Raw genomic sequence first — 13,787 nt, 5'->3', positions numbered from 1 at the left:
AAAAATGAAATGCCAATTTGTTTTTGTAATGTGTGGAAAATAAGACGTAAGAGCAGGATATTACAAATTCCTGCTAATCTCAAAGCTGACTTTTTTTTCATAAGCACTAATGTTCTTAAAATGCTGAATTAATCAGCTTACCAGGAAACTTAATATGGAATAGAGTGCAAAGGAAAATAAATTATTATATCTTAAAGCTGAAGAAGTTGAAAGAGAGGAGATATTTAACAAACCTAAAACAAAAACAGCACTACTTATTCCCATTTATGATGCAAAAGCCAGCTTTCAAACTTTCTACCTACTTATTAATCCTTATTTGCTTTGCAAAGATCATTAGCTTCATCACAATGTCTTTTTGCTTACAGATGTTATATTGACTTTTAAATATTTCAGCTATTTCCTAACAGAATCAGTCCCATTACAAGTAGCCAGCTATTTTTTCGGCTCTTGACTTTAGCTGGCTATGCAATTTATAGTTAAATAGTTTAGGTTATCATAGATGTAAAAAACTTTAATACAGATCAAAAAGATATATTCAAGTATAAATTAAGCCACCATAAGTGGAGTGAATGAAAGGGACATGATTAGATGCTGCTAGGAATGTCATAGGAATTGGGATTCCCTGATGAGTGGGGCTGAAGGTTAATCAGGGGAAAGAAGTTAGAGTATGAGAGGAAGCTAGCTAGAAATGTAAAAATGGATAGTAAGAGTTTCTGCAGGTACTTAAAAAGGAAAAGAGTAACTAAAGTGAGCGTTGGTCCTCTAGAGAGTGACAGTGATGAGTTAATAGTAGATAATAAGGAAATGGCAGAAGAAATGAACAAATATTTTGCTTCTGTGTTCACTATAGAGGATACAAAAAACATTCTAGTAATAGCTGCAAATCAGGAGGTGAACGGGAGAAAGGAACTTGGTGAAACTGAAATCACTAGAGAAACAGTACTGAGCAAATTGATGGAGCTGCAAGCTGGCAAATCTCCGGGTCCCAATGGACTACATCCTAGGGTCTTAAAACAGCTGGATAATGAGGTAGGTGATGCACTGGTGTTAATTTTCCAAAATTTGCTAGTTTCATAGGTTCCATCAGATTGGAAAGTAGCAAATATAACCCATCTATTCAAGAAGGGAGGGAGGCAGAAATCAGGAAACTATAGGCCAGTTAATTTGACGTCAATTGTGGGGAAGTTATTAGAATCAATCATTAAGGAGGTTATAGCTGGGCATTTAGAAGAGCTCAAGGAAATAGGGAAGAGTCAGCATGAGTTTGTGAAAGGAAAATCATGTTTAACCAATTTATTGGAGTTTTTTGAAGGAGTAACATGCGCAGTGGATAAAATTGAGGCTGTAGATGTGTTGTACTTGGATTTCCAGAAGGCAATTGATAAGGTGCCACATCAAACATTATTACAGAAAATAAAAGTGCATGGTATTGTGGGCAATATATTAGCATGGGTAGAAGATTGGCGGGCTGGCAGAAAGCAGAGATTATGCACAAATGGGTCTTTTTCTGATCAGCAGGATGTGAGGAGTGGAGTCCCACAGGGGTCTGTAGTGGTGCCTCAACTTTTTATGATTTACATCGATGACTTAGATGAGGGGAGTGAAGACGTGGCAGCTAAGTTTGCAGATGACACCAAGAGAGGTCGGAAAGTTATGTTGTGAAGAGGACGTTAGATTGCAGATGGATATAGATAGGTTTAGTGAGTGGGCAAAAATCTGGCAAATGGAGTTTAATGTGGGAAAACATGAAGTTCGCTTTGGCAGAAGAACAAAGAAGTAGAGGATTACTTAAATGGAGAATGACTGCATAATTCTGAGATGCAGAGGGATCTAGGTGTTCTAGTACAGGAGTCACAAAAAGTTAATATGCAGGTATAGCAAGTAATTAAGAAGGCTAATGGAATGCTATCCTTTATTTATTATGAGAGGGATTGAACATAAAAGTAAGGATGTTATGCTTCAGCTACACAGGGCAGTGGTGAGACCACACCTCAAATACTGTGTGCCATTTCCTTATTTAAGGAAGGATGTAAATGCATTAGAGGCAGTTCAAAGGAGGTTTACTAGATTGATACCTGAAATGAGTGGGTTGTCTTATGAGGAAAGGTTGGACAGACTGGACTTGTTTCCACTGGAGTTTAGAAGAGTGAGGGGTGGTTTGATCGAAGTATACAAGATCCTAAACGGCCTTGACAAGATGGACGTGGAAAGGATGTTTCCTCTTGTGGGTGAGTCCAGAACTAGGGGGCACTGCTTTAGAACAGAGATGAGGAGAATTTTTTCTCTCTGAGGGCTGTGAGACTTTGGAACTCTCTGCCTCAGGTGGTGGAGGCAGGGTCATTGAATATTTTTAAGGCCGTGGTAGACAGATTCTTGTTGGGCAAGGGGATCAAAGGTTATTGGGGTTAGATGGGAATCTGGAAGTCGAAACACAAGAAGATCAGCCATGATCTTATTGAATGGCAGAGCAGGCTCGAGGGGTCGAATGGTCTACTCCTGTTCCTATTTCTTATGAAAAGCTAGTGGCAGTTCTTTTTTTTAAAAAGTGAACAGAACATTGTTCCAAAGAAAATAAATGTACACTGGCTCTTCAAAATTCATGTCCACTTTCTCTTTCTAAAACCTCATGATGCCATTGTTGGGATGTTACAAACCTGTTCACAAAGAAAAGTTTGAAATTTTAAATGCTGAAGCTATGTTTACACTAGAGTCAAAGATCTGAAATTAGACTTTGAAGCTCTTAATAGCTGATGTTTTTTTTCCCCTTGACCAAGTGCAATTGGGCCAGTTTGCTTATCTAACCTAACAGGCAATAGTGTTGTGAAATATGAGCCATGCTTATATTTATTAGATTACAGCTTAGCTGTAATCTAATCTAATCTCTGCATTGAAAATTTATATCAAAACTTCCTCAAATAATTTTAACATGCTGTAGCAGGCATAATTACAAATCAGAGGCCCCAGAACCACCGCAGACAATTGTTTACACCTTAAGCCAATCATATGCCACTATAAAAAGCTCAGGACAAACACCATACGCCATTCCTGAGGCTTGGAAATCAAGGCAAGTGTTATCATGTTGTATCTCTTGTTTAAAATTACTCAAAATATTAGTTCAAAATTGTTGGAAAACACTGCAAAAATGTAATTTTCAGAGGCTGAATGCTCATTTTTACAGAAGTTGCAAGACAAAGTCAAAATAAGAGCTGTCAAGTTTTGTTAATAGGGACCCGTTCCTTCAGTTGCTGGTAAGTATTAAGAAGCAGGAAAGGTTTTATTAAAGAGCTCCATTTGAAGATAAAAATTGGATTTTCAAAAACTTTTAAACAAGCAATATTTGTAGAATAACAAATGGCTCAAATCTCTGACGTTGTACTGATTGACATCTTGATAGATGATAAGAGCTAACCAAGTCTAATAGATATACCCATCTGTTTGACGACAATCTGTTTATCTTTTCTGTACTTGTAAGGACAGAATTTGTTATGACACCCACTCCCTGGAATGAAGTTGATGCAAGTTAGCTGCAAATGTGAAAGTGAAGTTCATGAGGCAGTTCAGCTATTATTAAAACAAAACCTTCCTAAAGGTATGGAAGAATTGGATAGCTAAATCATCTTGTAACCAAGCTCAGCACCTGAAACCAGAGGTCTCCTGCAGCCTTCACACTGTCATTGTGGCACCCCCGAGTGTCAATTTCTATAATAAAGTCTGTAAAACTAAAACTGTACTTTGAACCCTAATTCCTGGAACAGAGACAATAGCTACAAGCTGCTCTAACAGTTGTAATTTACAGAAAGGCATCGTGAGTGGCTACTGGGGATTTCTGGGGGTGGGTTTAGTGACCAGTGTTGGGAAAAATACAACAAACTAACCAGGACAGACAAGGTAACAAACTCAGTCTCTTAAAAAAAACTGCAGATTTACCTTACTGTCTGTTCTTGTAAATTCGCCAGAATGATTCCAGGGCTTAAAGGATCAAATTATAAGGGCAGGGTACGTAAACTAGAATTTAAAATGGTTAAGGGGTGTCCTAATCAAGGTGTTTAAATCGGGAAAAGGATCTGATAAAAAAGATATGTGGTTGAAATGTGGAACTCTTCCACCCCAAAGCATGTGAATGCTGGGTCAAAACCGAGATCGAGGATTTTTATAAGGCAAGGATATCAGAGAATATGGACCAACAGTGTTGAGGAGGAATTGAGCTACACATCAGTCATCATCTAATTAAATGGAGGGGCAAGCTCCAGGGCCTGAATGGCCTACTTCAATTCTTGTGCTCCCAAGTGTTTAGAGCACATTCTGCTTTTGTTTCATGTTTGTTTAATCGTTTAAAAACTGAAGGAAATCCCTTTCGTGACAGGTGCCTTGTTGGATTGCCTCATGTGGCAATGTAGAGGGTGATCAGCAGTGCTTTCAGGCCAGGTGTTTATTTATTCAATTCAGCACCAGCAGCAAATAAACTACCAACTTACTGGCCTCTGTGCAAGGATGACACACAAAACTCATTGAATCTGTGTTGGCCAGGGAGACAAGCTATTACTGCTCCTGTTATTGAATTACGAAGCAGTTCATCATCAAGGGCATACTAGAAATGCCTTCAAAGTTCCCCAGTAGCAGAACATATAAGCAAGCTATCACCCTAATAAGTAGATCTATCATTTCACAAAACAATTTCTGTGCCACTCACTCATATTGTTCTTTTTTTCTCTGCAGGGCAAATGAATGCAGAATGGGTGTAAATACAGAGACAGAGAGATAGAAAGAGAGAGAGAGAGAGAAAGAGAATATTTCTGCTGGATGGAAAGTCCACCAGGGTCATAATCTTAAAATTAGACCTAGGTTGTTAAGGGTGGTGTGAGGAAGCACTTCTTCACAAAAAGCACAGGGGAAATGAGAAATTCTTTCTCTCTCCTCCTGCCCAAAAAAGCTGCCAATTGTAAATATCAAAACTGAGATTGGAGGTTCTTGATAGACAAGGATAATAAAGGTTACAGAACCAAGGCAAGGAAGATTAAGTTAAGACACATGACAACCATGATCTAACTGAATGGCTAGCAGAGAAACATGGCCTTATTCCTGTTCTCATAGAAATAAACAAACACTATTAACTTGAACGGGGGCGGGGTGCAGCTATGATGATCAATACTTCACAGTTCCGATGAGGGTATCCCAGGACAAAGCCTGTCTGTACTCCAATTCTAATACAGGAGAGAAGAACTCTAAAATTCTTATGTAAATATACCCTTAAATAATTAAGAATGAAAAGCAAGAAAAGATCATAATTGAAATAACAACACACAATTTTCATGACTGTCTAACAATCTCCTAAAGAAAGCTAGTGCAGGCTGGCAAAAAAACATCCTTGACTATAGTGAGAAGCTTTCTTTGAGGTCAGCAGTAAGTAAGGCACTTTGTTGCCAATTGTGAAATCTGGGTCATACACTGCACAAACATTTCCTATACTACCATGCATTTCCATATATTTTTCCACCTTAAAGTCTATTTGCTATCCCTTACCCATCATCTTTCCACTGACCACCTGGCTACAGACCCAGAGGTTGATAATTTAATCAGTAGATAATTATTGATTGCTCCCAAAGCCTTGGCATTTTCTCTTTCACTTCCCCCAAAGCAATCAGAGGAGTGGGAAAATTAAACCCGTGCTTCTTCACTTCATGATGGATTCCAGCACCTGGTAACACAATTACCATCATCTACTTTAAACTGCAGAAATTGCCACATACATTGTTAATTTTAATTGCTTAGCCTGAAACCACCTCTGAAAAATTATAATATAAAGGCAAAATGCTGCGAACGCTGGAAATTGGAAACAAAAACAAAAAATACTGAAAAAACTCAGCAGGCCTGACAGCACTGTGGAGAGAAAGAGTTGATGTTTCGAGTCCGTATGACTCTTCTTCAGACTTCTTCTGAAGAGTGATACGGACTTGAAACGTTAACTCTGTCTTTCTCTCCACGGATGTTGTCAGATCTGCTGAGTTTTTCCAGCATTTTTTGTTTTTGTTTCTGAAAACTCATTAATTGATTACAGCTTTATTCCGGAATCTACTTCTCTCTATGAAAAAACCCTATTTATTGCCTCTATGTTCTTTGATGAGAACTTAAAATCATTTGAAGTAACCTTGTACATTTTCCCAAAGGTGTTTGTCTAAAGGGCCTGTTAGGATTATCATAGCGCTTGAGTATATAGCGAATAGTCACAGCCTTTGCAATTATCAATTTAATCATTCAGTTCTTTGAGATTCAAGCATTCATCACTTTTAAGCAAGTTGAAGATAGCTATTTGTTTTGCTCACAATACAAACATGTCTGCCACAGAAATTATAAATTCTACATCCGGCCTAGCTGGATCTGGTTTTTGTCCAGTTTTTCAAAATCAAATTGAATAATTGAAACTTAGTTCTTTGGAAATGTGATCCATCAGCAATGAGTGAAGACTACGACATTAAGTATAATGAAATAAAAGATTGCTAAAACAGTAAACTTAACCTCAACTAATAAACTTGTCAATTGTATTTATTTTGCAAACCTGGTTGGTTATTTCAATTATGCCAATGCCAACTGGCTCATTCGAGAAATGTATTCAATTTTTTAACTATTTCAAATCAGCATAGACCTAGTATACAGTGGTAGAGCCTTCAAAACACTTCTACATTTATCTAACACATTATATTTTTCAAACAACTCAAAGCACTTGAAATGCAATGAATAAATTTGAGTAATATGCACTTAGACACTTTGTTTCAGTCATTTTGCACACATGGTCTCACAAGCAACAGAAAAGAATAATCAGTTAACTCTTTTTGAGACTTGGTTAAGGGAATCATGTTGGCCAGAGGAGCTCTTTCCCCTTCTTTGAATAGTGCCATGGGATGTTTAGCATTGCCATGGAACTCAGTCTGCTCCAGAAAACATTTCCTCTAGCAAGGTAATATTCAATAAGTACTGCACTGGAATAACTAAATGTTGGAGTAAAGATTGAGTGACTATATGCTGGAGTATAATTCAAGCTTATTCAAAGAAGGGCACCATAACGGAGTCAAAACTAACACTTGTCCAAAATTTTGCCACATCCTGTGTAATGCACAAATCTGAAGGTAATTTAATAATACTCACGCCATAGCAATGTTACTTCCATCAATTATAATATGTTTTAAATTTGGTTTCCCTGGATCGCCTGTTAGGGTTAATGTGTAAGGGCTTTTCAGTAAATCATTGAACCGCTGAACTCCAGTCACTGAAGGACCCACTTGTCGATTGGAAGACACAGGCAACAGTGGCTGTTCGGAACTGCCTCTTGCTACAATATCACTTTCATTTAACAATCTTCTCTCAGTAACTAAATCATTATTACAATGCTTGACTGGGTGAAAATTCTCAGTGTCATTAATTAACCTGAATGTAGGAGGCATTTTTAAGACTTCATCTTTGTTGCCCTGGGCATTACTGACCAATGCTACATTTACAGGATGTAGTGTCTCATTGTTCCATTGGTCTTGTAAATAATTGGCTACTGGTTTAGACTGTGTGTTACTTTCTTCAACTTTTGCAGTTCTGAAAGTACAAGTTCCCAGTCTCTCTCTTTGTGGATTTTTCTTTGGTTCATTCATTGAACTTGCACTTGAGCTACTTGGAACAGCTGCCTGATGTACACCAGCAGTTTCCTCTTCTTCCAAATGTTTACTTTCTTCAACAATTCTTTTAAGCAGTAACATTGGTTCTTCATTCTGTCCCATTTCAATAATGACTCTTTTTATAATATCACTGGGATAACCCATTGTTCTAAAAAATTCTACAAGCATGTTGAATTCCATTTCTGGTGTAGTATCTGTTGAATCTTCTTCAATTTGATTATCTTGCTGTTCAATTAAGAGAGCATTACAGACATCGAGATCATCAGTGACCAAGTTATTACAAGGCACTTTAGTTGTTGTGACAACTGCTGCAACTTCATCAATATCTCCTGAAAACTGACGCTTTGTATGCCTGTCCTCGCTAGAAGATGATCTTCTTTTGCATGACAGTCTCTCCTTTCCCGCTGAAGTTGCCTCGCAAGATATTTGCTCGGATTCTGGACCAAATGATTTTTGAGTTACTTGTGTAAGCATTGTGTCCATTTGCTGAGCAAGTTCAGATACAGGTGTGCCAGCCTGTTTTCTAGCTTCTTCAAGGGAGAGCAGGTCTTTAGATTTTGCCTCAGAATTCTCAGTGTTTTGGGAGGAGTTAAATGCTTCATGATTAACAATTTGTGAATGATCATCAGCTTCCAAAGTAAGATCTATAAGTTCTTCATGATGAAGTACATCTTCAGCAAGATTCATAAGTTCCTCCTTTACAGAACTGGGCAAGAGCAGCAAATCCATTGTATATTTATCAGCATGTAATTCTATAAAACGTTTGAAGTTCCTCTTAATCGAGGATTCCCTTTTGTTTGGTAAACTTTGGTTATCTTTGAAGAGTTGCACAAACTGCTGTATTCGAGTTTTTGCCATGATCACCGCCTCTGTACCTCCTGTAATGGCAATCACTCCAGCACTTGCCATGGAGATATCAGCACAGGTATCTTGTATCAGACATTTGAGAAACAAGCCTTCGGCTCCTTCAAAAATACAATTCATATCCTTTGGATAACACTCAATTTGGCGAAATTCTGGATTACAAACACCCTTGATATATTCCTATAAAATGTAAAAGAGGCTATTAGAACTGTTGATCAATAATGCATAATTAATTACACTTTAAATTTTGTTTGCAAAACTTCAGTTTCCTTACTCATTGCGGGGGTGGGGGTGGTGGGGAGAGGAAGAAAATCAAGCAAATGTTGAAATAAACTTCTTGTAAACTAACTATTTGAGGAAAGGTAGGATGATCATTGCTGATCCAACTGGCCTGCTCAGAATGACTTGCTGTTTTTGGACCTGTGGACAAGGATATTGAATCAGGTGGAATATTCTAAGCCACTTGTACTCTGTAAATATGTAATTATAATTTGCAATGATAAAAGTTCCAATTCAAACACTGATTTCACTTGCTGAAAACAGTGACATTCACTCCCTCAATTGTCTCAATGACAAATTAAATACAGTAATAATAAACCAATTGCTTATTGCTGTTGAGATTGCATCTATAAGTTTAACACAATTTCAAAAGCTATTTCACACCAAAGTCAACACACATTCTATGCTTAGGGGCACACAAGTTTTAAAATATTTATTGTTGAGGTAATGTTCAATACACCGTAAAACATATGTCAATAGAAGAAGCGCACATTATAGCATAGTCAATGGGAACTTAGCAAAATTACTTGTTTTGTAACTGAAGCTACCTAGCCCAAACAAATATAAATTTACAGCAATTGGTTGGCTAAGCAAAATTATGACTTCCTACATTCATTTGCATCTTATTTCCTTTTATAGTACCATTGCTTAGCAGCCAAACAAGGTTATATGATCTTGGCTTCCAAATGTTGCAACCGTGGAATTTTTCTGTCACTATCAAGTAATTCAATGAGAATTCCATAGTAACACATTCGATGTAGACTTGAAAAACATTCAACAACACTTCATGTCATCTTACTAGATTTGGGACTTTAGTTTCTTTCAGAGTTGAGTCTAGTTCCAATCAGTAATTATGTTACAATCAAATTTACCACACAATAAAAATTATATTGGTTACAAATTTTCTGTTTTTATAATCGATTAAATAAATCTGCATTAGAACAAAAACATCATAGATTGAGAAAAAGGCAACTTTAAAGAGACAACTTGTTGCTAAAATGACCAAGTTCAGCTGTTGACATCCACAAAAAATACTATTACCAAAAATACAAGATTCCTGATATGTATTGACTAAAAGTTCTGGAGCAAATCTATTTCAGCAACATAACCTCCCGCTGATGGGACACGGTTAGTGTAAAATAATGAGAATCATTCCATTCTGATTCTGTCATTAATGTCTCCCACCCCCAAAATTAACTTCTTACACAAAAAGTCCCCAATAAACAGCATCCCAAACTCTCGGGAAACACCAGGTCAAGTTTCCTGCTCAAAAAAACAATTACTATACTTCAGCAAAGTGTATTCTTGGCACTGTTTACTTTTAAAACTACCTATCACATTTCAAGAGTGACTAAAGCTTGTACATTTCCGGCTCTGCTCCCCTCCCCACCCCCTCCGTACAGACCGAGCGAATGGAGACTCCTCTAGTTCCAGGGACAGAACCAACCCGGTCCCCAAACGTACCTTGGCTTTTCTGACTTGCTCGCGTCTCCCCTTCAGCTGCACCCAGATTTGTTGGGAGCCAGCAGGCTCAGATGGGTAATGAGCCATCGACAGAGGCAGCGAGATGGCCAGGACCACTTTGAAAAGCTCCTCGATGTCGGCCTTCTTACTCTCCAGATGATCCTGCTTGTCGCTGCAAACCGCGAACTCGTCGCTGATGTCGCCAGCCTGCGCCTGCCAGCCGGGAGGAGGGGGTGCGGCGGCGGCGACGGCCTCGGGAGCAGCGAGAGGCCTATGGGGCTGTGCTTTAGGTCGGTGACCGCTCGAAGTCGCCACACCGGCCATAACTGGACCGATCAGTGGGCTTGGCGAGACTACAGGTACACGCGGCGACGGCTGATGGTGGTAAAACCGTGAAGCGTTGCTCTGTTCCCCGAGCCGTCAAATCCAAAACAGGCGACGTCTCTAAACTCCGACATCACTGCTCCGGGAAGGGGAGCGAGAAATCCCCCGAACCGTGATGTCACAGTGGCGCCGGCGTCCTCACGCTGCGGCCGTCGCCACACTATGAACGTCCTCACGTTGCGAGCGTCCCCACGTCGTAGAATCATTGGGCAGTAGCGCGAGTGCGAGCGGGAGAGCGAGCGCGCGCGCCCGCCTGAGTCAACGCGAGCGCCCCCATGGCATGAACAGCACTGGGACTTTCCACTTACTGCATGGATGACAGTGACATGGCAGGGGCTTTTTTTTAATGTATTATGCATGCAAACTACAAATGACAGGGTATGTCACGAGGAAAAAAAAAATAATTCCGATCGTGGTTACTATTAAAGGGACAATCATGAAAAAATGTGTTTTTGTTGCAATATGCATCATGAATGCTGTCAAATCATATGGGGACCTCATTAGGTTGGCCAACTCTGGTGCAGGCATTCCTTGAGGTTTGATTTTTTTTAATGTTCGCTCTTGGGATGTGTGTGTCACTGGCAAGGCCAACATTATTTGCATCCACCTTGAGCACCTTCGTGATGAACTGCCTACAACTGAGTGCTTGCTTGGCCATTTCAGAGGGCATTTAAAAACAACCAAATAATTGTGGGTCTGGTGTCACAAATAGGCCTGACTGGGTAAGGAAGAACATTAGCTAAACTAGTGGGTTTTTACAACAGTCCAGTAGATTCATGATCATATTGAAGCTAGCATTTTATTTCAGATTTATTAATTAATTGAACTTAAATTCTCCAACTGCCACAGTGGGATTTGAACTCACATCTCCAGACCATCAGTCTGGGTCTTTGGATTACTAGTCCAGTAATAATACCACTATCCTACCATCCCCTCTAAATATTCTTACCACATCAGCAACTGTTACTATATTTATTTTGTTGGGTTCCCTGTAATTGAGTATCTCTGCTCATTGTTTTGTAGAAGCAGCTGTTGTATGAGAAGATTCAAGAACCTGGATACCACCCACAAGCAGGTGAAGAAGGGAAAACAAAAGCAGGGGAGTGATACACAGGAGAAACCAGAGGTGTAAAGGACTTTTGATTCCACCAATAATTAATAATAACCTACTGCTAGTCATACTGGTAAAACTCAAATTTTCCTCATAACCAACAGTAATAAGATAAGATACCAAGTTACGCACCTTTTTCCTGGTTTCTCCTCTCATGGTGCTGCTCCCATTCACCAGGTCACTGCTGCTCTTGCCTCTGCAGAGAATATTGGTCCCCATGTCGAACCTATTCTCCAGTCTCCCTTTCTCTTCACCAATCACATTCTCTTCCCCTGAACACCCAAACTCCCCTTCTCCCTGACTCACCATTGCCCAATGGTGCAGATGAATGTTTGGCTCGGGAGATGTTGCAGAAGGGAGAGCTTTAGATTCCAGGTTCTGGGACAGGTTCTGGGGAAGATGGATCCTGTAGAGGCAGGACAGATTGCACCTCAACAAAACCAAGACCAATGTCGTTGCATGGAGGTTTGCTGGTGCTACTAGGGCTGGTGAAACCTAGCTTGACAGAAGGTTGGAAAGCTGAGCATAGATTCAGAAGGGAGAGAAACAAGGCCGGAAATGGAAGGCAGGAAATTAGTCAGTGAATATGCAGGTGAAATAAAAGAAAGGCTAGAAAATAGGCAACAAAAGAGTTGTTCAGTGACTACTGGTACTGTATATACTTGTGTAAAAGTCGAGTTTCTAAGACTCAATTTTAGCCAAAAAGTAGCGGTGGACTTTTACGAGTAATATTTTCAAGGGTTTGAAACCACCCTCTCCCATTGTCTCACTATTGCAGAGTTGCCAGGTTGGGACTGTTTCCACCAACCTCATTGCCAAAAGTAACACAAAATGAGCATAAAGTACCTTTTTTATTGAATATTAAATTATAAATAAATAAGTAAATGATAACTTCCATGGAGACAGACATTAATTTGTGTACACTAAATTCAGAATCACAGAATTGTTACAGTGCAGAAGGAGGCTATTCAGCCCATTGTGTCTGCACCGGCTCTCTGAAAGAGCAATTCACTTAATGCTATTCTCCCATCTTCTCTCCACAACCCTGCACATTCTTCCTCTTCAACTAACAGTCTAAATTTATCAAAAACAAAAACTATATACACAAATTTATACAATTTCATTTTTTCATAGCTGGTTTTTTTCACTAACGCTGTTTTCTCTCCAACTTTGCTCACTCTTTGACTGGCTGGGATGTCAAAACTCATGGGAGTCTCATTCAGTTCCCAATACAGGCCAGTCTGTATCTATTCTTTTCTTGACATTTGATTATAAACTGCTGAAAAGTGATAAGCCTGTCATCAGGTTCTGCTGGGTGATGCTGTGAAATCTTGGTCTTCTGTATCAGGACAAAATTGTTTCTCACCGTAAACCTGGTGCACCTTCCAGGCCTGGCTTTGAAATCTGCAATGCATGATTTTCTTGCTTGTTTCAGGGTGAAGATTTGGATAGGTCTGCGAGCAACTGACAATGCATTCTGGCATTTTCAATGACGTATTTTGCAACATCATTTCCCAACTAGGCTTTCCTTTGCACATTTATTCTTAGGCACCTGTTTAAGCTGTGTAGAGAGCTACTTCCAATCTCTAATTCTCTGATATCTTGAATTCTCTAGTTGCAACACAATTATTTGTCTGCTCTGCATCTCAATGACTTTAAGTTTGAACTGGGCTGTGAATCTGCCGTTTCTTCTTGATACCATGTTGCCATATTAGAGGGCAGGATTGGCAGGAACACAGCATGCACCAATGAAGCGGTAGCCTTGACATCAGCAGCGCTTAGCAATAACCTGCTCACTGACACTCAGTTTGGATTCTGCCAGGGCTACTCAGCTCCAGACCTCATTATAGCCTAGGTTCAAACATTGACAAAAGAACTGCACTCCAGAGGTGAGGTGAGGGTGACTGCTCTTGGTATTAAGGCAGCATTTGACCGAGTATGGCATCAAGGAGCTCTAGCAAAACTGAAGTCAATGGGAATCAGGGAAAACTCTCCAATGGTTGGAGTCATACCTAGCACAAATGAAG

General features: G+C 39.5%; 1 protein-coding gene across 1 annotated transcript in view; it reads right to left on the bottom strand.

Moving 5' to 3' along the window:
* n4bp1 (nedd4 binding protein 1) overlaps positions 1-10,789 on the bottom strand; it is a 29,156-nt gene extending 18,367 nt beyond the window's left edge. Inside the window, exons 1-2 of the mRNA XM_041191261.1 lie at positions 10,266-10,789; positions 7,141-8,702 (exon numbers count right to left, since the gene is read on the bottom strand). Of these exons, the coding sequence (XP_041047195.1) occupies positions 7,141-8,702; positions 10,266-10,589 (1,886 nt within the window). The 5' untranslated portion in view covers positions 10,590-10,789. The remainder of the gene's footprint in view (positions 1-7,140; positions 8,703-10,265) is intronic.
* Positions 10,790-13,787: the final 2,998 nt, after the last annotated feature.

This window comes from Carcharodon carcharias, chromosome 7 (genome assembly GCF_017639515.1).
Source record: "Carcharodon carcharias isolate sCarCar2 chromosome 7, sCarCar2.pri, whole genome shotgun sequence".
Taxonomy (NCBI): domain Eukaryota; kingdom Metazoa; phylum Chordata; class Chondrichthyes; order Lamniformes; family Lamnidae; genus Carcharodon; species Carcharodon carcharias.
This window is presented reverse-complemented; position numbering and strand designations above follow the sequence as displayed.